Source organism: Squalius cephalus (genome assembly GCF_949319135.1).
Source record: "Squalius cephalus genome assembly, chromosome: 17".
Lineage (NCBI taxonomy): Eukaryota > Metazoa > Chordata > Actinopteri > Cypriniformes > Leuciscidae > Squalius > Squalius cephalus.
The window spans coordinates 4,868,037-4,895,304 of NC_137138.1; the positions used below are offsets into that span (position 1 = coordinate 4,868,037).

General features: G+C 36.9%; 1 protein-coding gene across 1 annotated transcript; it reads left to right on the forward strand.

Annotated features, from left to right (window-relative positions):
* Positions 1-413: 413 nt before the first annotated feature.
* shc3 (SHC (Src homology 2 domain containing) transforming protein 3) lies at positions 414-27,251 on the forward strand. Its single transcript, XM_079847593.1, has 12 exons — positions 414-2,736; positions 9,510-9,580; positions 12,296-12,359; positions 14,722-14,841; positions 15,114-15,167; positions 15,831-15,882; positions 17,091-17,220; positions 17,293-17,440; positions 20,725-20,779; positions 20,906-21,100; positions 22,996-23,300; positions 26,034-27,251. The coding sequence occupies exons 1-12, from the start codon at positions 2,212-2,214 to the stop codon at positions 26,160-26,162; spliced, it is 1,848 nt and encodes a 615-aa protein (XP_079703719.1). The 5' UTR covers positions 414-2,211; the 3' UTR covers positions 26,163-27,251.
* Positions 27,252-27,268: the final 17 nt, after the last annotated feature.

Consider the following 27,268-nt stretch of genomic DNA (forward strand, 5'->3'; position numbering starts at 1 on the left):
TTTTATTTGTTTGTTTTTTCTGCCTATTTCCAGAGCTCGGCTAGCATACTGCATGTAAATGGCTCTGCTGGGCAGGATGCACCCGATAATTCAGTTGATTCAGTTCAGCATATGTTCTTTGATCACCCTTCATTCATATGAATGTGCAAAGTTTGCCCCCAGGAGGACACAAGGAGGGGCCAGTTTATTGGAGTGTGCAATTGATCGTTGTTATTCCTTTCCAAAACAGGCCATGCATCCTGCCAGGAGATATTTTAGAGGAGAACAACATGGATTCAGGAGTTTAGAAGCGACGCAGCGAGCAGTTTGCAGTGCTGTAGGATGAGAATGGTTTCTCCCTTCACCTGTGCTTCAAGTGGTTTGCCCCACTATTCAGCCAGCCTACCCTGAATGAGTCATCCTGCTCTTCCCTGATTGGCCGGTCGGGATCCATCCCGAGGGATTGCCGTGCAGAAAGCTGCCGAGGCCTGACTTCATTCACAGAAACGTCGGTATGCCCGTCTGCCTTTCCATTCACAGCCAGCCCAAAACATTTTCCCTCCACAGCTCCTCAGCATCCTCTCTTCCTCTCCTCAGCATCTCTCCTGCATCTCCGTGACAACACCGAGCGAGGAGCACGCATAACGCTTTTTTTGTTTTTTTTTGCTTGCTTGTTTGCTTTTGTCTCAGTGGAGAAGACAAACCTCTTGCTCTCACTCTCTCTCTCCCTCTCTCTCTCTCTCTCTCTGTCTTTTCTTCTTTCTTTTTTTCAATTCGCAGGCAGGCAGGAAAGCGAGACGCTGGGAGGGACTGCAGTGCGTTAGCCGCAGCGTTACAGAAGCTTGTGAATGACTGCCGCTTCCCTGTCACAAGCTCTTCTGGACATTTTACATGAATGGCTCTTTTTCTGCTGCCTTAATGTCATGGGCTTCATCCCGTTGGATGCTTTTTAATGGGGCTGGGAGATCTGACATCACTATTTACGGTTGTATCCTTGCTGAATCCGGATGGCGTTTTAGTGAGATCGAATCTCGACATTGTGTATTTGAGAGGGATGTTTAATTATTCAACAAAGCTCATTCAGAAGCAAAGCTTGGCTTGTTTTGCCTTCTGTAGGGGGGGATATTCGAGTGCTCGTGTGGATAGATTTATGCCGATGTTTCGTAGTATGTAAGGAAGAACGAACGTGACAAACAAAGAGATAAAGCCGTATTGGTCTTGTGATTTAAATTTGTGCACATTTTAAACTCGCCGTTAACAAAAGCTAGGTGGAACGCGGTTGTGGGCGAAAGGTGAACGCATTCGAATATATTTAACCCTGATGTCATTTAGGTAATTTGCTAGATTTTTATTTCTTTTTATGTGCAATCATTATGCTTACGTTTCATTGGAGCACCTTGCTTCTGAATCAAAGTAAAGCCACAATTGTACGTATGAAAAATTAGCGATCGCCATGCACACCGACTCAAGTTTCATTCTATGTGGCGTACATGTGATCCGACAACATGCACGGTACTCTAATGTGATTTTTGCATTGAATTGTGTCAGCAAATTATGACTGTTTTGGCATCATTTTGAGTAGTTTGATTCAAAGGTCCTCCTTCGTTTTGACTGAGCTCGGATTTCACTCTTCTCAGTGATCTCTTTGTAGCATCTTTTTCATTCTATTTATCCGTTTTCACACGAACTGAATCAAAGCAGGAGGCGTTCCTATAGACAGGGCAAATTTTGCGAATTGATTGGTTCTACCGAGCAGTAAGTGGGAGTTTTTTTGTAACGGAAAGTGCTCTGCAGTGTAGAGTGAGTCTTTTGTTGAGAAGGGTCTCTCTCTCTCTCTCTCTCTCTCTCTCTCTCTCTCTCTCTCTCTCTCTCTCTCTCCCTCTCTCAGAGTGAGTCATGCATGTTCAGGGATCTGCCAGGATGCGGGGAGAGAGAGAGACATCTCTTCACTAGAGATCTGTCTCTCTCTCTGCCATCTCTGGCCCTCTGTAGAGGAGTGACCTCGCGCTGCTTTTCTCTCATCGTCCTCTGTCTCCATGGATTCCGCGTTTTGTGGTTTATTTTTGGTCCCCGAGTTGCTGCTGCGTGGCGTCGGATTTTCCTGACGACCACCCGCTCCCTTTCTTCAAACCCCTTCGAGGACGCTTTCTCAGCTCCAGCATGCAAAAGATGTGGACGGTCAGCTGGGAGTTGGATGTGTCCGTTCGTGTGTAGGCTGGCATACCGAGGGGAATGCTTCACCGTGCTAAATACAACCGATTCCGGAATGAGTCAGTGACGTCCGTCGATGAGCTTCTGCACGGTCTCTCCATGAACGCCAAGGTCTCGGCCGTCCCGCCGTCGCCGCCCGTGGGCGACCCTCCGTACGCCCCTCCAGCCGACCCCGAACCCTCGGAAGAGTCGGGAACCTTGTGCACCCTCATCAACAAAGTCTCCAACCTCAAATTCGCCAACTCCTCCGGTCTGCTGGGCATCAAGGGCCTGCCGTCTGCCGTGAAGGACCTGGCCGTGTCCAAACTCCAGGGAGGAGCGTCGGGAGGCGGATCCGGCAGCCCGGGCTCGTCTTCAGCGCCTCACGCCCCGCTGGAGCCCGGCTTCGTGAGCTCGGGGAAGAAGTGCAGGATGGAAGAGTCTCAGCCTGGAGGGGGAGAGGGATGGAGTCTGGGCGGGACGGGCGGGCTGGTGAACAAGCCGTCTCGTGGATGGCTGCACTCCAGCGAAAAGATTTCCGGACCTGGAGTGACGTACGTCGTTAAGGTAAGGTCCAAATCCTTTCTCTCTTCTTGCATTTCCCTTGTTGTGTGTTTTTTTTTTTTTTTTTTCATCAGCGCACAGCGTCTTGCTGTCCGTGTGCTGGTACAGAGGGATTATGTGTACGGTTTGGAATAGTGTAGGTCGCGCAACTGGCCACCAAAGCACAGGCTGTTCCGCCACATACAGTACCATGCATGTTTACATGGCATCTGTTGCATTAATCTTGCATGCATGTGGAGGTGGGCGGCATGAATGAAGTCGTGCTGTTTAATTTATATCACAGTTACAGTATATAGAGTGATGTATGAATAAATAAATATAGTATTTCTTATAGTATCACTCTCTGTTCTAGCTTGCACTATTCTGGACAATGTTTGAAACTCATGCAGTAATGTCTGTAAATAATCCAAAGAATTTAAAATCTTATTTTTCTAATTTTATTTGTTTTCTTTGCTCTAGTTGGAACTAAATGGACTCAAATCAAAAGACGATTATGGATAACAAATGGTTGACATTTTATAACACTTGAGTTGAGAACAAAAAAGGCTAATATTATCAACACACTTGGTTTAGCATCACTTGTCAAAAAATGGCCAGTTGCAAGTGCAATGTTGCCCAAACTTGTGAAGAAAGATCTATATTTTTCCGTATTCCTCATTGTATGTCATATTTATTTATATAGCGCTTTATACAACACAGATGTTTCAAAGCAGCTTCACAGTAATAAACAGGAAAACAACAGTGTTAATGTTGTAAAATTCGTAAATTACATAACAACTGTAAAGCAGCTCTACAGAAGACAACAGTCTCATTATTCAGCTCAATTCAGTTCATTGTTGATTTAGTGCTGATTCAAAGGCAGTGTTGATGTTGTATGTAAATAAGATAAATCAGTGCTGTCCGATCATAGCGTGAAATTCTATTTAACTCGGTATATACAGTATAGCCACATTTCTGCCATCATTTTCCATAGAGTAATATTAATCTTCTCTCAGTGAGAGGAGAGAACATATTGATGGTGTTCCGGTTGTCCGTGCGACCATTCTTTTTTCTTACCTCCACAGATTTGATCTATTCAAATTAACTGCAAGTTTATCACATCAAAAGGGAAGTGCATGCAAATCGCGTAACCACGGCGACCAGTTACCAGACCAGGGGGACGTTGTTCCGGCTACAGTTCTGTTACTGTATCGTCTCCGGGGACCATGACGCGCTGCAAGACAGAGCTGTTATTCTTGTCCACATCTATATGCAAAGACAAACATGATAACTGATCTTTGATTTGTGCACGTACGCCACACGTCCACAAGTGTAACTTGCATGTGGCACCTGTGCTCTGTGCGCGCTCTCATATATACCAATGGTCAACAACCCTGGAAATATCATTTAAACTCTTGAAAAGTTCTTGTATACATTAGCTTTAGAAATATAGACATCTTTGCCTCCTTTTCGGGTTATTTGCAGACATTATTTTTTTGTTGATGTTTGTGCATTAATAAGTGCATTAGTTCTAACTCAATTTAAACATGTTTGCATTATAGATGGTGCATATTGTGCACTGACCTCAGGTCTTGCAGTGTCATGTATTTTAAGCGTATCATCAAATGTGTTTGTGATCATATAAGCATGTTCTCAGCCTCATTGAGCTAAAGGTGACTCTGATTCGTGCGGGATGAATCATACATTATTCCCTCCTAGCTTTTTTCCCCTCTGAATTGTCAGTTGCTGTCGAGGCAAAACACGAACCGTCGACACGATTGAATTAGATGATGCAAACCAATGTGCACTGGAAGGGAACTAAATGTGTTTTATTTGCTTTATTATCATTGACCAAGGTCTCTCAAAGCATTTAACGTGAAGAGAGTGACAGAGGAAGAAAAGGACAGTATTTCTAGTTTGTAAGAGTTAGTTGGTAAAAGTTGGCAGCTTCAATAACAAACCCTTCCGGCGTCCCTCTGCAGGCTGAATGTGTGTTATTCTTTACAGTTCACTTATTGAGTGACCCTGTGCATGAACGCACACACACATACACACACACCATGCTCCATTTCACTAAAAGGACAGCTGCTGACATTGACTGGACAGGCTGCTTCTCAAACACACACTACCAGCATTCTGACAGACTACAGACTTTAGATACGGCCCTTGCTTGGTTTATGGGTGCAAAATTTGTGCACTTAATTTATATCTATTAAAAGCATAAGGCACTTGGGTCATGCCTTACAGTAAATATTTAGTGCATGTTCAAAATTGTTGGCAGTTAAGTGTGCAAATATGTGTGTGTGTTATTCTGAGTAGCTGTGTTGATATACAGACCCTTTCCAAAAAATTAGAATATCATGGAAAAGTTTATTTATTTCCATAATTCCATTCAAAACGTTAAACTTCCATAGATTATAGATTCAGGGCCCACAACTTAAACGATTTCAAGTATTTAGTTGTTTATTTGTACGTAATTTGGGCTTCCAGCTCATAAAACCCACGAAAACAGGATTTAAAAAAATTAGAATATTACATGAAATCACACAGTAATTACACAGTGATACCATGGTCATTGAACCAGGTGTTGGTTCTTTTGGCAGTGTGGGCAGGTGCAAATCCTGCTGGAGAATGAAGGAAGCATGAAGTGCTCTGGAAATGTCCTGGTAGACGGCTGAGTTGACTCTGGATTTAATAAAGCACAGTGGACCAAAGTCCTCTTTTCTGATGAGAGCAAATGTTGCATCTCATTTGGAAACCAAGGTCCCAGAGTCTGGAGGAAGAATGGAGAGGCACACAATCCAAGATGCTTGAAGTCCAGTGTGAAGTTTCCACAGTCTGTGTTGGTTTGGGGAGCCATGTCATTGGCTGGTGTTGGTCCACTCAACGCAGCCGTCTACCAGGACATTTCCAGAGCACTTCATGCTTCCTTCATTTTCCAGCAGGATTTGCACCTGCCAACACTGCCAAAATAACCAAAACCTGCTTCAATGACCATGGTATCACTGTGTAATTACTGTGTGATTTCATGTAATATTCTAATTTTTTGAAATCCTGTTTTCGTGGGTTTTATGAGCTGGAAGCCCAAATTACGTACAAATAAACAACTAAATACTTAAAATCGTTTAAGTTGTGGGCCCTGAATCTATAATCTATGGAAGTTTAACGTTTTGAATGGAATTATGGAAATAAACTTTTCCATGATATTCAAATTTTTTGGAAAGGGTCTGTATTATTAAGAGCCAGTTTCATTCTCAAGTGTGAATTTGAATGTCACATAGAGCAATATCTACGAGATAGCAAGTCTTGGCTTGTTTATATCCTCACAAAAATGTAAACTGAGGTTATCGCACGATATATACATATATATATATATGAAGACTTCAGATGCAAAAGCCTCTAAGTGCCATCTGAAACTTTCTTCTAAAATGAGCATTTTTTTTTCAAGCTCGTATATTTAAGTTCAGTAATTTCACTTTAATGACAATTAATAGGTCATTTTCATTGCCATTAAAGTGAAATAACTGAACATCAACATACAAGCTTGATAAAAATGATCATTCTAGAAGGAAATTTCAGATGGTACTTAGAGGATTTTGCATCTGAAGTCTTCACATATATATATATAACTAGGGCTGTCAAACGATTAATCGCGATTAATCGCATCCAAAATAAAAGTTTGTTTTTACATAATATATGTGTGTGTACGGTGTATAATTATTTTCTATATATAAATACACACACATGCATGTATATATTTAAGAAATATTTGCATGTATATACTGTGTATATATATTTATATTATATATAATTTATATTATATATAAATATTTTATATATAAATAACACATTTTTCTTAAATAGATATGCATGTGTGTGTATTTATATAGAAAATAATTATATGTGTGTGTATATATATATATATATATATATATATATGTGTGTGTGTATATTAGATCCACCTTTATCTGCATACACACATTATACTCATGTAAAGCAATATTTTTTTTATTTCGTTGCAAAATGTAACTCTATTATCGCCCAGCACTTTATATAAAGATAGTTATGTGAGGATTTCCAACTGTATCCGCATACATACAGTATGTACTCATGTAAAGCGATATATACTATATAGCAAATCTCAAATGCTTGATTGTTTATATCATCACGAAATGTAACTCTATTATCGCCCGGCTCTAATCTGCTAAATGTGACTATAAGGCATGAAGATAAACATTAACATTTTTTTATTAAGCTGCTTTGAAATTTGTGTTGTGAAAAGATTTGATTTGACTTGATTATCTTGGCATGTTACTATATAATAGCCACTTTGTCTAATACAATCAGTCAATTAGCAATTAGCTTCCGTCATTGTATTTAGCTAAAAACTGTTGCTCTGACTCATCGTCCGTTTCCGGCCTCATTTCCTGTCTGCGCTTTGAATCGTACACCAGTGAGTTAATCTGGACTGTTAAAAAGAGAGGCAGTGAGGAGATGATTTTCCATGAACCACTCGAGTGATCTTAACTAATCAGCTCTGACAGCGTTCCTGGGAGAAGCCGAATCTGCCGTTGTTAGTCCGGGCCGTGTGTTAGACGGTTCTCAGGTGGGTTACTGCAGGTGAGTCACTCATTTAGTCAAGGAAAGTTGTAGTGAGACTCTCACTGAGTGAGTCATGCGGCTTTGAGGGATCGGTGAGGTGACGGGCTGAGAAAAGCTGAGATGTGTTAATGCATGATGTCACTGTTGATGCATGATGTCATCGACTGGAGAGGACGTCACACTGTTCTCATGCGTTGCTCATTTTTAATTCACAGCTGAAGCACTGCTGGCTGTTTTTAGATTATAATTGTATAAGGATTTGATCTATTTGTATTTTTATTAATGTTATTTAAGACTTTCTTATATAGTCCATGCAGGATTAGGATTTTGGTTTTGAGATTAATCCTTTGATCACTTTTTATTTTATTTTATTCTTTTTTTATATATTTTTGTCCATGTAGGGTTTTGAGATTTTTATAGTTAAAATATAACATGAGGTACATCCTTTGAAGTTGAAGTGGGTTTTTTTCTGTTAAATTTTTTGCTTTTGTAGTTAATCACTTTTTTTTTATTTATTTTTTTTATTGATTACTTCCAAGGGTTTTGAGCTTTTTATAGATAAAATAATATCAGATGAGTCCTTGAAGCTAAAGTGTGTGAGCTATATATATATATATATAAAATTTTGTTTTATTTTTTATTGTCGATTTAGTTTTTTGCTTTTTGTTGTTGATCACTTTTTATTTTATTTCACTTGAATACTTTCTTATATAGTTCATGCAGGGTTAGGGTTTTGAAGTTTTATAGATTAAACAATATGATATGAAGGGTGTAATATTTCAGTGTCAAAATGCTTTTTTTTTTTTGTTCTTTTGCAGTTAATCGATTTTATTTTATTTTAGCATAAAATGACAGACTGAAAAAAATTACTCTTTTATGCTAAAATAAAAAATGACAACAAATCCATTCTTATCCAACAAACGTGTTCAAGTGAGTTTGAGAAGTCATGTGATCACATCAGACATGATAATGCCGTGGTTTAGAGTACATCACATCTGATGAGGGACATTTGTGTCAAATAACAGTCTGTGATTTTCAGAAATTTGTGGAATTTGTTGTTTTCCTGAAGAAAATGTTTGATTGTGTGTCTGCATATGTGAGCTTTGTGTGTGTGTGTGTGTGTGTGTGTGTGTGTGTGTGTGTGTGTGTGTGTGTGTGTGTGTGTGTGTGTGTGTGTGTGTGTGTGTGTGTGTGTGTGTGTGATTAATGTATGAAAGGAATAGTCAAATCAAAAATGAAGATGCTGTCATTAATTACTCTCCCTCATGTCGTTCACAAACTGTATTTATTAAATTATTATTTGCTGTTATGTTATTGAATGCAAAAAGGGAGTTTTTGAAGAATCTTCATACAGCTCTTGTATGACCACAGACCATAGACAAAAAAAAAAGAAAAATGGATGACACATTTCCGCTTCCTTCCACTGTAGAAAAATGAAGCCAAAATATCCCAGAAATGATAGACTTTATTTTGATATCATATTAACTCTAAAGTGATCATCACAAGCCATGTTTCCATCCACCTACTTTTATGTGAATACGTGATATTGCATAAAAAATTCTGAATGGAAACAGCAAGATGCAAGAGAAATGCAAGATCCAAGATGCAGTTTTTTTAATCTGATAAGAAGACATGCGCATAAACTACAAACACATTTACTGGATGCGCAACAAAAACCTCACGTGACTTCAGCAGAGCATGTGATTGGATAACTGGACTAACCAGCGGACCGATCGCATCGCACAGCATCTCAAATGTTGGTTTGGTGGTTCTGAAATGCCTGAGCCAAAGTCTGTCATCAGAATGATTCGGTTTAATTCGCGGCTCACATGTTTGGGTTCCCAAAACCCAACATCCAAACGCAAGATATCATGACAGTGTTTATTGTGTTTCATCTGCCATAAGTCACTTATGATGTACGTAAACAGAGTCACAGTAGCTTCCCCCGATTGCAGAAACTTCCATTTTTATTACAGATATTTTGCGCGAGGAAGTGATGTTGTTGTTCTCTTGAACACATGGAAACGTTGCTTCATTCGCAAAGGTTTTATGCCATAATTCAATTTTGCAGAAAAGTTACATTTGCAACATTTGAATATTAATATGGTACTTTATCACACACGGGCAATGACAATATCTAGTTTTGAAGATGATTATCAGCTGTTCTAATCTCATCTGTGTCCTTCTGTTTTCAGTATTTGGGCTGCATCGAAGTCCTCCGGTCCATGAGATCCCTGGACTTCACCACACGATCACAAATCACACGGTACAGCAACTCTCTCTGTCTTTCTGCTAATGAGCCACAAACTCTTCCTCTTATGCTGTACAAGGAATAGTAGCATGCATGGATTCACACACTTCCAAAGAAAGAAGTTTATCATATCATATACCATATATCATACTGGCACCTTTAGTTATATTAATCCATCGTTATCTTTATAGTTATTGTTCTTGATGTGAAAAAATAGTAATTAACAGTATAGCTTAAGATTTTGCTATAAATCTTTTTTATAAAATTAGTGTGCTCTACCAACTTACGGTGCAAATATCAATGAATATTAATAATCACAAAATAAAAAAATGCACTCATTTTCCTCAATTAATTTTTTTTTTTTTTTTTACAATTTATTCATTTATTTTATAAAATACAATTATGTAAAAGGATTTAAAGAGGTGCAAATATCAATGAATATTAATAATCACAAGATAAAAAATATGCACTCATTTTCCTCAATTAAAAAAAAAATGTTTTACAATTTATTCATTTATTTTATAAAATACAATTATGTAAAAGGATTTAAAAAGAGGTGCAAATATCAATGAATATTAATAATCACAAGATAAAAAATATGCACTCATTTTCCTCAATTAAAAAAAAAATATTTACAATTTATTTTATAAAATAAAATTATGTAAAAAGATTTAAAAAGAGGTGCAAATGTCAATTAATATTAATAGTTACACAATGAAAAAAATACATGATGATCTGCACTCATTTTCCTCGCTTTTTAAATATATTTTATTTTGGAGTTTAGTTATTTATTTATTTTAAAAAATAAGATTATGTAAAAAGATGGACAAAAACGAGTGCATCATTATATTTTTTTTCTTTTTTGACTATGAAACACAACCTAAGGTATTGATTATTTTACTAGTTTTTGTTCAAATGAATGAGGACTCTCCAATCCTACACATGAAATGATATCTATTGAAGACAGTAGAGGGGGGAGAGCATTTTAGCTGAGCGTGTTTGTAAGGTTTAGTTTTCTCTTTTATATTATTTTTCTTATGTTTATGTATTTATAAATATTTATGTTTTTGTTGTTTTGCTACTAAATCACAGTTAATGGCTTTTGTACGCTGCTTTTTAGTTGCTCTAACGGTTACATCACAGTTAATGGCTCCCGTGTGGCGTTACATGACTGTTATCAGCTTTTTTATGGCACTTTTATGTTTTTTTTTTTTCTTTATTTGCACCCGCTGCCAAACACTCATTTATTGTTGCTAAAATGAGCGCATGAGATGTGAATGTAACCCATCCATGTGTGCTGCTGATGAGTCATTGCGTAACATTAGTGTAGAGGCAGCAGATCGGATCCCAGCGGACGCTGCTTGTTTATTGAGCGCTGGGCTGTGTGGGCCGATCCTCATACAGACGCTGGAGATGACATGTCATATCCTCTTTTCTGCCTGACTTCCTGCTCTCTCTGCTGTGGCGTTCGCACGAACACACCACACACTCCCGACTGCTCTCTGGACACAAGTCAGACGGGTGCAAAGGGGACTGTGATAGTTTATATTTATTGTGCCTTGTGTAAAACATCTCATCAAATGTGTCGAGAACATGTCCAGAAAAAAAATAAATGCATTTATATTTACTGGATTTTAAAATTCTCATTACTGTAATTTTTAAAATCCCAATTTCGTTACTATAATAAAAAATAATAAAAAAAAAAAAAAAAAAAAAAAATATATATATATATATATATATATATATATATATATTATATATATTGTAAAGTATTTATATATCATGGTAGTATTTGTTGCATTGCATTTAATTTAATTCATGCTGACTTAAATGTTCTACAGTAATGAGCGTCTAATGAAAATCAGCATTAATTTGAGCATTTAGCATTAAGTTGAGCATTATTTAAAACAACTTGTCAGAACACATTAGAAATAGGAAAATGGTTAGAAATGTGCTTAATTGCTCTAAAATGATGACATTGTGCAAAATAATCTTTTTGGTCTTAAATAGGCTTAATTTTCTTTTTACAAAATTCCGGTATAATTTATGATTTTTATTTATTTTTTTTTATTTTTTTTTGGTAAATATGAACATTTTAAAAATGTTTAACCTTATCAATATATATTATTTTTAGCAAATGTTTTTATATTTAAAATATAAATATTTATTATATTTTTATTGATATTTTATGCGAGTTTTATATAGGTTTTTTGTTTATATAATTATTATATTTATATAATTATTATTATTATTTATCAACAATGTATTTATCAAAAATAGTATATTTCCTTTCCCTTCAACCTTGTCAATATATAGTATTTTTAGCATTTTTTATATATATATTTAAAATATTCAATTTTTTATATATATATATATATATATATATATATATATTATATATATATATATATATATATATATATATATATATATATATATATATATATATAAAAATTATTAGTATATGCATTTATATCATTTTCTAGTTTATGTTTATAGTATTATTATTATTATTTGTATTTGCATTATTTAATATGAACCATCGGCAAGCCTAGATATTATCATGAGCGTCTGCTATTGAAAACCAGGACCGGATTGACAGAAACAGATCAGATCTATCCCAGAATGAACAGGTTTGCTCTGGCTCCAGAACGACATCATTAGTTTGCTCTCTCTATACTTACTTGCTCTTACTCACGTCTTTATATTTTTTGTAATTTCTCTCCACAGGGAGGCGATCAGTCTGGTGTGTGAAGCCGTCCCTGGTGCCAAAGGAGCTCTGCGCAAGAGAAAGGTAGAACGAGAGAAAACAGAGATGCTTTGTGAGGAGAGAATGTGTGGAAATATGTTAAAGAAAATAACTAAATTAGATGAACTATTATACTGCATTCCATAGTTTTATAGAAGTAACAACTCCATTCATATTCTCCATAGGAACATTTATTTTGAAAGATTAAACCTTAAAAGTGAGCTACGGGATTGTTAATCGATGGTATTTGCTTATGTTGAAGGCGTCAGCCCACATTATTTAAGCTTAGTTTTAAAATTATTGTGTTTAACAGTGGAATTTGTGGTGGAAAAACTACATTACCCATGATGCTGTGCAGAACATTCCGACGTAAAATCAGTGAGTCGAAAAAAGCAACACTCACTAGTCCCTACTCTTTTAAAATGCTTAAATATTTGAACAGATAAGCATATTTTGCAATACATTTAATAGATATATATATATACTAGTTTTATATTTCTAGATCGTTTTTAATTTGATTATGCTGTTTGCAATGCTTCATGGGATTGTAGTTCTTTCCCTCACTAAAGCTGTTAAGTACACAGTCTTGTGCCTTTGTATTTTAGTCTGATTTTTAAAAACTTTTTTTTTTTCCTTCAAATCAAAGTTTTGAAATCCCTATGGGAGAAATAAATGGAAACAAATTCTTCCGGAACAAACGCAGCGGCCACTGTTGCACTCTATAGAAAGCCCCTTAAAGTTGGACTTCCAACTTGGAAACTCGTGCAACAATCCACAAGCCTGGTTCCTTTGTGTTGCAATTATGAAGTATTTTGCATATTTTCCCTGAAAGATCAGCACAGAAAAGTCTGCAGATTCAGTCTGAGCCTGCATATTCCCATTGTTGTCTCAGCAAATGTTCAGTTTTCTTGGAAAATAATATGTTGATGGTGCAAACGTGATGTTAAAGGCATGTCAGGATGAAGCAAACTGAATTACATACATTACATGCAACAGATAGAGTTATAGATGACTGTACATGACCGCAGGAGGTGGAGGTTATAGATGCAGATCAACAAAGATAACATGCAACACAAAAAGGCCAAAAGCGGGGCATCAGAAGGTTTGGAGTGAGATGAAGACAGTTAGAGATCAAATAAAGGCTGGAGAAAGAGAAACGGCATGCTGCAGTGTGTGTGTGTGTGTGTGTGTGTGGGCATACTGTTAGCACGGTGACTCATTCTGTGCTGAGCAGCAGTAATCAGGCCTCCTGCCTCCTGCTGTGTGTGTCTGTGTGTGTGTGTGATGCACGTTTGCTGCGAGGATTGCAGCCGTGGAAAGGGACGTGTCCGCTTTCAAATGAACAGACGTGTGTGTGGGGATTTTAGGGAACCTTTAAAGCGTGCTGCGCTGTATGTCCTGAGTTAATGAAGCCACATTGGATCAGTTTAGCACACGAACACAGAATGATGCGATTCATGTGTGCTGTTTATTTTTTCAATTTCTTCCATTAAGTAATATGAATGAAGACTGGAGTGATTTGAATTTAATTAATAAATGTAAAAAAGCGCATTTTAATAGGCAAAGCATTTACAGCTAAATAAATTAGTAAAATAAATTAAAATAATATAATTAAAATTAATCAAATATTAAATAAATGTAAAAAATAACAATATTTAAATAAAAATGTACAATAACAATAAATCAAATTAACATGAAATATATTTTTATTTTTATTAATTGTTATTTATTGTTTTTATTAATAATTAGATTTTTTTTGTATATTTTCCATTTTCATTTTAGTTCAAACTTTAATAAAATTTGTTAAAAAAAAATCTGTTTTAAATGTCTATAGTTTTTATTAATTTTTATTTCAGTTTGTTATTTTAGTACTTCAAAAATAATTTTTTGAAATATTATATTTCAGTTAACATTTTTTATTTCAAACTACAACAAAATAATGTTTTTATGGTTTTAGTTTTAGTGAACTATAATAACCCTGAATCAGTCAAAATATATTTAAATAAAAATGTATAATAAGAACGTATAAAATATTATTATTATTATTATTATTATTATTATTATTGAATATTATTAAATATTGAAATATAAAATCAAATCAAGTGGATGAAGCTACTATTCAATGCAGGACACATAATTATCAAGCAGTGTAACACTGTCTCAACACCAGACGCGAGCGGCACGTGATAAAAGCCCGAACGAGCCCATTATAATCACGATGCCCCGCTCTATTTCTGACGCATTTCTCAAATGCAACTCCTGACAGGAACGGCAAATGGATTTGCAGCGGTCGCTTTGTCACTTCCGGTGTAGACGGTGTAAGAAATCAGCGATCATCACATATCGCAATAAGGAAATTAAGAAACAATTAAGAAGGATAGTCTGAATGTGTCTCTCTCTCTTTCAGACTCCCTCGAAACTTCTCTCCAGTATTTTGGGCAAGAGTAACCTGCAGTTTGCTGGCATGAGCATCAATCTCAACATCTCCACCAGCAGTTTAAACCTGATGACACCGGACTCCAAACAGGTACAAAAACACACGCATCTCTCTCTCCTCTCTCTCTCTCTCTCTCTTCCTCTCTCTCTCTCTCTCTCTCTCTCTCTCTCCTCTCTCTCTCTCTCTCTCTCTCTCTCTCTCTCTCTCTCTCTCTGTCTCTCTCTCTCTCTTCTCTCTCTCTCTCTCTCTCTCTCCTCTTCTCTCTCTCTCTGTCTCTCTCCTCTCTCTCTCTCTCTCTCTCTCTCTCTCTCTCGATGAAGTGTTTTATTGCAGATGAATGATGCTCCTTCCTGTTTCCACAGATAATAGCCAATCATCACATGCAGTCCATATCCTTTGCCTCCGGTGGAGATCCGGTAAGACTTCACAACATCACACCAGTGATTCATTCTTCAGCTGACGTTCAGTCTCACGACACTTTATGGCAAATCTCAGAGCGCTCGGGGGGAAAGATGAAGGTGTTTCGCTTTTAATGATTATTTTTTTCCGCCCCTTTAAGACTCATGATCTCATAAATGACCTCATGACTGGCTGGTCTCTGTATACCAGTCGTTTATGAGATCAAGTTGCTGAATAATGAATAAATATTGATATGTAATGTGGGTCATTTGTTAATTAGCTCATAATCGTGATGTCATAATCATAACATTTTTATGAATTAGACATTTTTGCAATTTTTAACATCACATGTGAATGAACTCATAGATATAATGTCATAATAAGTCACTTTTTTCAGTTTTTAGTATGTAAATGTGGGAGCTTCCTTGTGATTAATAAAGTAAGAATTAATACGAAATGTTTCCATTTTTAATGCGTAAATGTGGGCGGTCACATGTGAGTGAGCTCATAGATATGTCATAATCATGACCATTGACGAATCAGTCATTTTTGCAGTTTAGTTTCAATCTGCGCAGACTGGGATGAAGACATATCCCGTTCTCCATTCTCCATTATAGGACACCTTTGAAGAAACACGCTCATAAAAGCATTAGCTCATTTGCTCTGTCTTCTGTCAACAGGACACGACTGATTACGTCGCTTATGTAGCGAAAGATCCTGTTAACCGGAGAGGTATTTACTCCCGTCTTTTCCTTTGCTGATGATTTGTGTGTCATTTTTTTATTTATTTTTTGGATGTTAAATACTTTCTCATGTCCATGTTAATGTTCGGAGACAAGCAATCCCTTCTTGTGTTGAGAGTAAACACTGTTTGTTTGAGACAACTGTCAACTTTTGACCAGTAGCAAATGAATGATCACCTTTAACTAATTTCACAATATCTCCATAACATTCACAATGACGGTTGGTGCAGAGTTGGCGATGCTCTTTGTTGATCAACCACAGTTTTAGCTCTACGGCTCCTGAGGGCCATTTCATTGTGTTTCCCACACTGGGCCCGCCCTGTAGCGCTGCATCCACAAACAAGCGTGATTGATCAGGCCGCCACGGCTGCATTTAGCATCAAAAAATCAATTTCTGTGGCTGTTATATCTTCCTCTCTTTTCATTTCATGGATCTTTTAACTTCCTGTCAGCGCAGAGGCCACGTTTTAAAACTCTTGCCGTACTTTCTAATGCATTTTTGATATTGTCAGAGGAAAGATCCTGTAATGAACACTTCACAGCGGAGTGAGTCAGCAATCGCCATCCGTTTCACCATCTGCTGATATCTAAAGCTTCAGCATGCGTGCGTGTCTTATGTGTGTGTGTGTGTGTAGCTGTATGTTAGATTGATTGTTGCTTCATTTGTGTGTTTCATGTATTTTGATGAATAAAAAACACATTCATGTCACAGCTCACCCTGAAATTAAATCATTTCAAAATAAAACGCTTACTAAGAAAGATTAAATATTTTTTGTCAACTTGCATGCCGTATGACAATTAACCAACATCAGAGAACCGTGAATATGCAAATGTGTTGTTAAATTATTGAAATATAAAAATAAAAAAAATCTATAAAAATAATTAAAATCAAAAGGCTTTATATATATATATATGATATTGAAATAGTACTTTTACATTTTTTTGTACTGCAATACAATTGTTTTTAAATGAACATATAGGCAGTACAGCAAATGCTACCATGATGGACAAAAGCATCACAATTTCAAAAATATAATTTTTTTGGGGACTAAACTGAGAATTTAGAGGGTTAAATGTGCTATTGTCATTAATTGGCTATGTTTTTGTTTTGTTTTTTTGTTTTTGGGGTGAAATATGACCCATGCATGTTCTTGACAGGTTTGGTGAGATTCATCCTGACTGTGTGTTGATTTCTAGCATGTCATATTCTGGAGTGCTCCGACGGTCTGGCTCAGGATGTGATCAGTACGATCGGTCAGGCGTTCGACCTGCGATTCCAGCTCTATTTGCAGTGTCCATCCAGCAAACCCTCATCCATGCACGACAAGTGAGTCCACACAGACACCTTCAGGAGTCTGAGCCTGAGGCTGCTTCTACATCTCATTTGTCCTCTCTTCAGGGTTATGAGTACGGACGAGCCCCCGTGGACAGAGGAAGGGGAGGAGTCCGCCGATCATCACTACTACAACAGCATTCCCGGGAAAATGCCTCCACCTGGAGGATTCATTGATGCTAGACTGACCAATCAGACGCAAGACAGCAGCCAGGTCTGCAGCACTAATCACTCACACACACTGACAGGAAGTGACCTGACCGGGGATCAGTAGTCACTCAAGCTCAGTTCGTTCTGTAAATGCAGGACATGTGTTTTGGTAAAGAATGAGAGTAAAGGATTATGCTATGATGAAGTGTCCATAAAACATAGTATTTATTTCTGTTGATAAAAGAAATCAGGTCACTAAAATGAATCGAGGGACTATTTTAAATTGAGGGAACCAAACATATCTGATATTAATGGTAATAATATTTACTTAAAGCTACACTGTGTAACTTTCTTAGTTGATTCTTAGCAAAAAACACTTAGTTCTTTCAAAAATATATGTGCTCATTAATGTATATTTACTTCTTTCAAGTAATAAAGTATTCTCTTAAGTTTATAATCTGCCATTGAAAGTACATACAGGTGAGGGGTTCGTATGCCGGTCGCCATGTTGCCCCTCCATCTTGAAACTACATTAGCCAAAGAGGGACATGCCTGTAAATTCAAGCTTCGCCTTTTGCGTTTTTCACTCAGTGACACCGTGACGAATGCGAGGGGGAGATTACTCGCGAGCTCGCGAGTGCCGGCAGATTTGAAAGATAGTGTGGTGTGTGTGTGTGTGCGTGTGCGTGCGTGTACTCACATTTGAAAGAGAGAATTAAAACGTCAACGCGACAGACAAATCAGCAAGACCATAGTCAATATTGGAGTAACTTTTCCCAGATGGAAAGAGCTCATGAGGAGAAAATATTTTAAAACGGACGCCGAGGTTGCCTGCTTTCTTCTCGACAGGTAATTTAGCCTGTTGTAATTCATTTGTGTAAATTCGAAGTTTTATAGTTGCTTGTCTAACCATAGCATGGTTGTGCATAACGCCAGAACGACCTCTAGTATAACTTCATCCTCGCGTCAATGGTGAAAAAGTATTGTTTACCTTGTAACATAAATCTGTGCTGCGACAGATCACAGGTAATGAATAGTTTTAAAGGTGCAATTTTTTAAGCTATATAAAAAAAGGACACTGTAAATTTTAGTTATTTTTAATTGCTTTTACTTTGTACACATTGTAACGTTAGCCTAATCTGATTATGCTGGGATAGCCGATTCCAAGGGTGACGTTTACCTCCTGACATCTGTCCTGTAGTTTTATTCATTTTAGACATATTGTTTATTATTGTCATGGACGAAGTGATAACTGGAAGCCATGTTAATCTTGGAATAATACGGCCACCGTAGGAGTTAAAACGCTCTCGGAATTGAGAGGAACAGAAACTAATTTTCACTGGGTAGTCATATACAATTTCACCGCTAGATGGGGGTAAAAATCAAATTTAAATTCTATTTTTATACAATTTCATTATAATATTGAAATGACTGACACAAAATACAAAACAATTCCATATTTCCCACTCCAGCATATATAATAATTTAATTAAAATAAATATTTTGTTAAAATATTAAAAGAAACAACACAAAATATTGAACAGTTCCAACTGTCACACTCCAAAATATATAATAATTTAATTAAAATAATAAAAAGCTAAATATTAAATATTGTTATAATATCGAAATTAAATATTGTTATAATATCGAAACCAGCAACACAAAGTACAGGACAATTTCAACTTTCCCACTCCAACATATATAATAATTCTATTCAAATAATAAATATGTAAATATTAAAGGAGCTGTATGTAAGATTGTGGCCAAAACTGGTACTGCAATCACTTTCAAATTACTGTAGAGCGATGTATCCCCTCCCCCTCCCCCCTGATTTGAGGTTGCCAGATATGCTGCAGGATCCAGCAGGAACATAGGCTGCCACAAGGAGCTGCAGCTGTGGTAACTAGAGCAGAGCTGGCAACCCGGATGCCGAAACACTACTGATTTCGTGATTGGTAGATAGGTGGAGGGTGGGGCTTCAGGACAAAACACAACATGACAACATCAACATCAGTTGAGGGCTGCAACTTCACTTTTTAAATGACAATATCCTGGCCGTACTACTGTTGTCAGTGATATAAGTATTTGAAATGAACATGATTTCTTAATGTCTAGTGACATATCAGGGCCATTTTATGATTAATTGAAATACATTTCTTACATACAGCTCCTTTAAATATTGTTATAATACCGAAACCAGCAACACAAAATACAGAACTATTCCAACTTCCCCACTCCAACATATATAATAATTAACCTCTTAAGTGTCACCGGCCCACCGGTGGGCCCAAAATCATTACATATTTAAAACGGTAATATCCTATAATAAACATAAACTAATATTGACAAACTATATATCATTTGAAAGCTTACAAACTCTAGTTTTCATATTTGGTGAATGATTTTCAAAATAAATTAGAGAGGAGCTGTAATTTATTAATTTGCAACAAGAATATTTTCATATTCCTAAGGCGTGTTCAGACCTTTATTTTGAAATAGCAATGAACATGAAAAATCATGAAAGAATGGTTGAAACCTCAGTTTGTTTTCATGCCAAGAGTTCAAAAGGTATCATCCATTAAATTATTTTAGAAAAAAAGATATTAAAATATTTTTAATAACACATATGGAAATGGAGGCGCCCTTATATGGGCAGTAATGGAGTCTGGTTGTCACCTAGTGAAAATGTTTGGTACTGCGCCCAAACAAAATCTCACTGAAAGCTCATTTTTTGAGATATCAACCTAAAATTTGAAACACAACTTATTCAGATTTTTGGCTTTGATTTTCTAGCAGTTTTAGAGTCGGCCAGGTTTTAAAAATATATATTTTATATAAAATATGAATAATTAATTTTTTTACATTGTACATTTTCATAAACTCAAACTTCTATAACTTTTTTTTTGTTTCACTTTCTTAATTTATTTCACTTCAACAAAAATCTGCAAAATGTCTTCTTTAAAACAAGACCAATTTTACGTCTATACTCCAAAGCATTCTTTAATTACAACCATTTAAAGTCAAAATGTGCATTTTCATGTAAATTTAAAAAAAGGGGGGTGACACTTAAAGGGTTAAAGTAAAATAACAGATCAATGAATACAAATAAAATAACAACTTAACATAGGAAAATGACTTGAGTTACAGTTATCAGTACAGTATTACTTATTGTTTAAAAAAAACTCATATTCCACATGATCTGCTTCTTAATAACGTGTATAAACGTTGACATTAGTGAATGACTTCCTGTAGTGTGTTTCCTGTCTGTCAGTGAATGTGACTCCAGCAGGTCAGAGATGAGGAGGTGTTTCATTATTGTTGTTGATGACTCATATGCTGTCCACACAGGGCGCTGGAGTCGACCAGACGTACTACCAGGGCCGACCCATGTTCTTCCAGCAAGGTACAATTCACTTTTATTTTCACATTTAGACAGTTAAAGAGACAGATCACCTAAAAACCTTTGTGGTAAACCTGTATGACACAAGATATTTTGAAGAATGTTTTTCTGTCTGTGCTTCTCATTTAGGGTCCTGTGACATATACAGTCTCCCTGAGGTCAAAGGTCAAGCCCCTAAAGCAGGAGAAGTTCCCACGTATGTGAACACGCAGCACATTGACACGCAGGTGTTGGCCGCCCTGCAGGGAGAGTCAGAGGCGGCGTCCGATTCGGGCACGACCGGGACAGCTAAAGACAGCCCGAGGAAGGACCTCTTTGACATGAGTAAGAGTAAACACAGAGACTGGAGCATTTAATGTTGCTGCTATAGCTTCCGATAGGAAAAAAATAATAATTGTGCATATGATTTGTTGAAAAGCAGAGAACAACACAGTCATTCCTTTCAACAGCTAGAGAGCAGGGGTTGCACAGACTAGTCGACTTTAATGCTCTGCCATGACACTTTAAGCTTGATGTCAATTAGTTGCTGATCATTCATGTCCTATAGAGGGCGAAAGAGGATAATAAATCTTTGAAGTCCACTTTTACGCTCCATTTCCAAACAGTTCAAATGACTAATAAATGCATACTCAGAGAGCGCTCCACAAGATGTGTTTCATTAAACCATCTGGATGCTTAAAATTGATCGTGTGAATGCACGTTTTACACAGCTTATTGTACACGCAAGTTAATCGCCGCCATTGTAGCGTACACACATACAGACAGTAGCTTGCAGATCACGTGAAGATCGCACACACACAGAATCATTCAGTACTGCAGAGACATGTTGTAAACTCTGTTCTGTGATTTATCAATAAAATAGCTTAGAATCTGAAAAGTTCTAGCATTTATTTCTTAGTAACTAAAACCCAGAGCTTCACTATTAGTAGAGAGGCTAATAATTGGCAGGTAGGGCTGTCACTTTTGAGAAAAATCAAATTCGAACGGGTATCAAATAACAAGATCCCCCCCCCCCCCCCAAAAAAAACACTGTAACGTAGATTCAATCACAAATTTATTAACAGTCTAACAGTCATAAACAGGACTCAAGCCATAGCCTGTCTGAAAAATTATTTTTGACTTAATGTTTGAAACAGCAGGTTATCAACTTAATCTATATAAAGTGCCACTATGCACTATGCATAGCCAATCTAACGTTAAGGCTAACGTTACGTGGAAAAAAATGTGCCGACCGGTTGTGCAGGAAAGTATGCAGTCATACGATGTTGGACACCTGGCCATGCTGTGTGTCTGACTCCGCTGCCTCATTTGGATGGTAACGACAGGTGAGCGCGAAGATTGGATCTCGAGGATGCGTAAGTATACCGTTTTTTGCAAATTCGGCAAACTACCTTATCTTTAACGGTTACTTTACCATCTACGGCGTAGAAACCAAAATATTTCCAGACACTACTTTTTAGATGAGTTGGAGTCGTAATTGTCCGCTCAGGCTGGCCGTTCTGTGCCTTATCTTCCATTTTCAAAACAGGGTGGCTATTGGCTATTATTCACTTGATTTGGTCATGGGCCTACGCTACAATACGTTTAGAGCGCCCGCCACTGGATGAGATGGCAAACAATAAAATAAAAAACAAACGGTCTAATCATAGACTGTAAAAAATGCGCTAAACATGGCACTTTAAAAAACGAATCGTTTATTTATAGTTTGATTACGGATATTTCACGTCATGTTCGAATGCATATTCGAATATCGAATAAAAAGTGACAGTCCTACTGCCAGGTAGAATTAATTCTCATGCAATCGCTCTCTCACTAATGCAATCATATAAATGTAATGTAACTTTATCTGTATCTGATTTAGAACGAGCAGAAATCTGTGAGAAATATAACGACCCAAAGACAAAAGAACTGATAAGAATAAGCCGTTATGTAGGAGCGCTGTGTCAATATGCCAGAGCTGAGCACAAGGCAACCCGTGTTCGAGTCTCAGCTCGAGGTTCAGGCTTATTTGCTCATAAATTACATCATCAGCGACTAGTCGACTCTACTTTAATCACATACATGTCTGAAGTCTCGATAAGTAAATGTGGTTGTCAGTCCCAAAAACTGACAGTGTGAACGTAGCCTGTGAGTATCTACTGTATGTATGTGGATAAAGTTGCAACGAAATAAAAAAATCAGCACATGAGATAACAGATTTTGTGTGCTCACGCCCTCAGAGCCGTTTGAGGACGCCATCATGACTCAGTCTCCAGCTCCTCCGGCCTCAGAGCTACACAAAGCGGCGTCCGTGGATAACTCCAGTCCGCTGCTGATGCGAGCGGCCGCCCTGAGAGCTCAAGAGGAGCTGGAGGACCACGCGTGGTATCACGGAGAGATGAGCCGGCGCCAGGCTGAGAAACTGCTGCTTCACGACGGAGACTTCCTGGTGCGCAAGAGCGCCACAAACCCGGGGTCATACGTGCTGACGGGGATGCACAACGGCCTGGCCAAACACCTGCTGCTGGTCGATCCAGAGGGAACGGTGAGAACTGCGCACCCACAGTCAAACCAACATTTATTCAGACGCCTTCGACATTTCTCACATATCACAGTTTATTCGCTATCGTTTAGAAAATGGTAATAAAATATGACAAGTTATCACATCAGTTGATATTTCACTGGTTTTGTCCATCCTTCTGTTAGACTGTCTCACAGATGAATTATGTTGAATATCTGTCAGCTGTTAAATTTAACTACATAATAAGATTATTACCAATTTAGGTCAAACAGTTACCAAGCAATGCTTCATTTTGTTCAGTCTGTGTGTAAAAAGAGCATTAGCAATTAAAGGAAAAAAACACTTAAGCAAAACATGCTCAGGTCAAAGTGTCTGAATAATTTTTGGTCCCAAATTTGTATAAAGTTTAGTGGTAGTCACTGTATGAATAATATTTGGGTATAATATGTCACAGTTTCATTTATTGTGCTATTCTCACATTCATAAATGAACTAAAGTGTCCTGCATCCACTAGGTGCTAAAAACTATATCTGGTGTCTGAATAATTTTTGGTTTGAGTGTAAATGTTAGTCGATGAGAAGAGGCTTGGTCGACCAGATGTTAATTAGTTGGTTGGTCACAGAAAATAAAAAACTCCACAGGCAAAGTCCGATGGACAGATCGTTAACACGGCGGATCCATCCAAACATTCATTGACTTATCACTTTTTAACATATTAGTAGTAGCCTAACGTTAGCCGCTCACTCTAACGCTAACCTAGATAAATGTGTGCTATTATTAGGCGCATTTCCAAGTGTTCATGTGGAGTGTGTGTGGAAGCTAAATTAGTACAGCGCTTGCTGCATGCCATTTTTAACTTGACGTGCATTTCTCTATATAGGCATGTCTGCGGCGATGAGGGTCAGACTCGTCCACTTCATTACAATCTTCAAAGTGTGCACTTAATTGATCTTTTAAAGGCTCATTATGGTTTAGTACACTGCACAGCCAAAAAAAAGTCGCCAGCATGTTATATGTCTGGCAACAGTTCTTCTAACCCTAACTGATGGAGTGTGTAGCTTTTCATTTCTTAAACACACCTATATGAAGACACATCACACCAAAAATTTATGCACCTTTTAATGGAAATAATTAATGTAAATAAAGGTTACACTTTATTTTAAGGTGTCGTTGTTACAGTGTAATTTTATATTTAAGTACTGAGTAATATTAAGCAACTACGTGTACTTACTATAGGGTTGGGGTAGGATTAGGGTTTGTTTGAGGGTTAGTTGCATGTAGTTATGCATAATTTACAGTTATTACTATGGTTAGTACATATATAACATATGTAACAAGGACACTGTAAAATAAAGTGTTGCCTAAATAAATGTTGTGATGCAATTCATGAGTGAAATGATTCTTCATGCTCCTCCCAACCATTCTTTCACAGTTTGAGTCTTGATGAATCTTGACATTGTCATCCTGGAATCCAGCCATGATGTGCCTTCATACATGTGTGTTTAAGAAATGAAAAGCTACACACTCCATCTGTTAGGGTTAGAAGAACTGTTGACAAATACATAACATGCTAGAAACATAATAATAGACTCTCAAATCATAGACTCTTTAAATCCAAACAGCAACTTTTTTTTTTTGGCCAGGCAGTGTGTTTAATGTAGGACAATGCAAGCAATGTTACATATATACTTCCGATTAGTCTATTAATGGCTTAAATGAAGGACTACCAGTAGACTAGGAAAATCTTTGGTCGGACGCAGCTCTACTATTCAACTATAGTTATTTTGACTAATTCCATAAGCCTGTAAAAGATGTTGCTAAAGTGTCATTTTATCCATGAGAATGAGTTGAAAAATTGATATATATATAGTATTTCTTAAAAAGAACAAGGCAGCTCTGAGCATTGATGTTATAAATATCACATATGAAAGCAGTGGGTTCAAACGTCTCTAGAGACACAGAGAAAATGCTTCTATTTTGGGTTCGTCTGTAGTTCAATCAAACACTGCGGTTCAGTGTACAACATTTGGAGTGAAAAGTTGAACATGAATTTAAGAAGTAAATGAGTCACATGATCGATTTAATCAAATACTGCAATGTATCTTCATTTTTATATCATAACTTCTAAATCCTAAAACATTTAAACTTCAGGTTTTAATGACAGAAATCCCATATTTCCTCAGGATAAACTGAGTCTCTTCTGCTCACCAAGGCTGCATTTATTTGATCAAAAACACAGTAAAAATGTGAAATATTATTACAATTTAAAATAGCTGTGAATCCTTTAAAACGTAATTTACAAAGCTGAATTATCAGCATCATTACTCCAGTCTTCAGTGTCACATGATCCTTCAGAAATCATTCTGATATGATGATTATATGTAATATCAAATGTTGAGAACAGTTGTGCTGTGGAATATTTTTGTGCAAACTGTGATACATTTTTTTCCTTTTTTTTCATTTATTTATAAACTTTTTCAAAGCATTAACAAAGTTTCATACAATTTAAGTTATAGCTTTTCCCCCCTTTATAACCCTTTCTGCCAAATATGATACATTTTTAAAGATTCTTTCATAAGTTTAAAAAAACAGCAATATTTTTCTAACATTATAAAATGTCTTTACTGTCACTTTTGATCAATTGAATGAATAAAAGTATTAATTTCTCTACGTTTAAACAGTAGTGAACATGCAAGCGTCTTTAACTTTAACTTAACTTTGTCTTTAACTTTCAAATCAAATTTATGTCTCCTCAAGGTTCGGACGAAAGATCACATATTCGAGAGCATAAGCCACCTGATTGGCCATCACCGTGACAACAACCTGCCAATCGTGTCGGCAGGAAGCGAACTGTGTTTGAAGCAGCCGGTCGACAGAAAACAGTGACGACGCCTGAAAACACGTGGAGTTTTACGAAAACAAACTTTCCGTCGGTGAACACGTCGACGGCTGTCAAACTGCTTGACTGTGACGACGGAGGACAGCGTTTTTAGAGAACGAAAGAGGAATCGACCCCGATTTATAGAACTGATACAGTTATTTTATTGCGCTGGTTGAGAATCTATATTTTTGAAGAAGACGCTGATGGATTTCGTTGTAAAGTTGGAAGTTTGGAACTCGGATCTCCAAGAGGGGATGAGAGGAAAACCAGATAAAGAAAAAGTATTTTAGAATATAAAAAAAAAAAAAGTTTTAGTTTTGTCTATCAAGCACAACCGGATTTTAATGTTCGTTGGTAAGAGATAGAAGGAAAACAAATATTTGAGAAAACGAAAAACAGGAAAAAACAAAAAAAACAAAAGCTGTTTCTATTGACCTATTTTAGGAGTTCGTCCTTTACTGCAGCTAGTGTGCCAGATCCTTTGGTAGCTTCTATCCAATCACTGTTGATTATGCTTTTCAGAGGGAAGATGACGTGAATGTGTTTGCTTTAACAGAAACCACACTCCGACATGCTGCACGTACACACACCACGACCAAAACACACACACTACACGCACACACACGGCTTTAAAGTACCTACATTTTTGTATGACGTTGAAACCTGTGGCACTCGCATGACTTAACTTAACTGTACTTGTGCTGATTGTTGGTAGCATCCAGAGCCCCAGCGGAGGTGCTTTTGTGTATGCTCACAATGTTAAATATTTATGCTTCCCAGTATTCATTGAGCTTAGCTCCTTCTTTAAACGTGTCAGAGGTGTGTAGTCGCTCGGTTCGGGGCTTACTTTATACCTTGGATGTTTCTATCAGTTAGGACTTTCATGGTTTGACTGTGGGCTTCACAAACAGACGAATTGGTATTATAATTCTTCTTCTGATGATTATTTTCAATTAAACGGTTCTAAGTGAATAGCACAATCTACTCTTTTTGGTCTGATGTGGTTTTGCACAGTCTAATTACTGGATGAACTGGAATATTACTGGATTTTTCACTGTTTTAGACACACGCTTTAAAAACAAGTCATGTTTATTACACCGTAAACATTTAG

What these genes read in the sequence shown, in the direction of transcription:
- shc3 (XM_079847593.1), top strand. Translation starts at nt 2,212, where the DNA reads ATGCTTCACCGTGCTAAATACAACCGATTCCGGAATGAGTCAGTGACG. An exon ending in TGACACCGGACTCCAAACAG is followed by an intron (nt 14,842 to 15,113) that starts GTACAAAAACAC and finishes CTGTTTCCACAG; the next exon opens with ATAATAGCCAATCATCACAT. An exon ending in AGATCCTGTTAACCGGAGAG is followed by an intron (nt 15,883 to 17,090) that starts GTATTTACTCCC and finishes GTTGATTTCTAG; the next exon opens with CATGTCATATTCTGGAGTGC.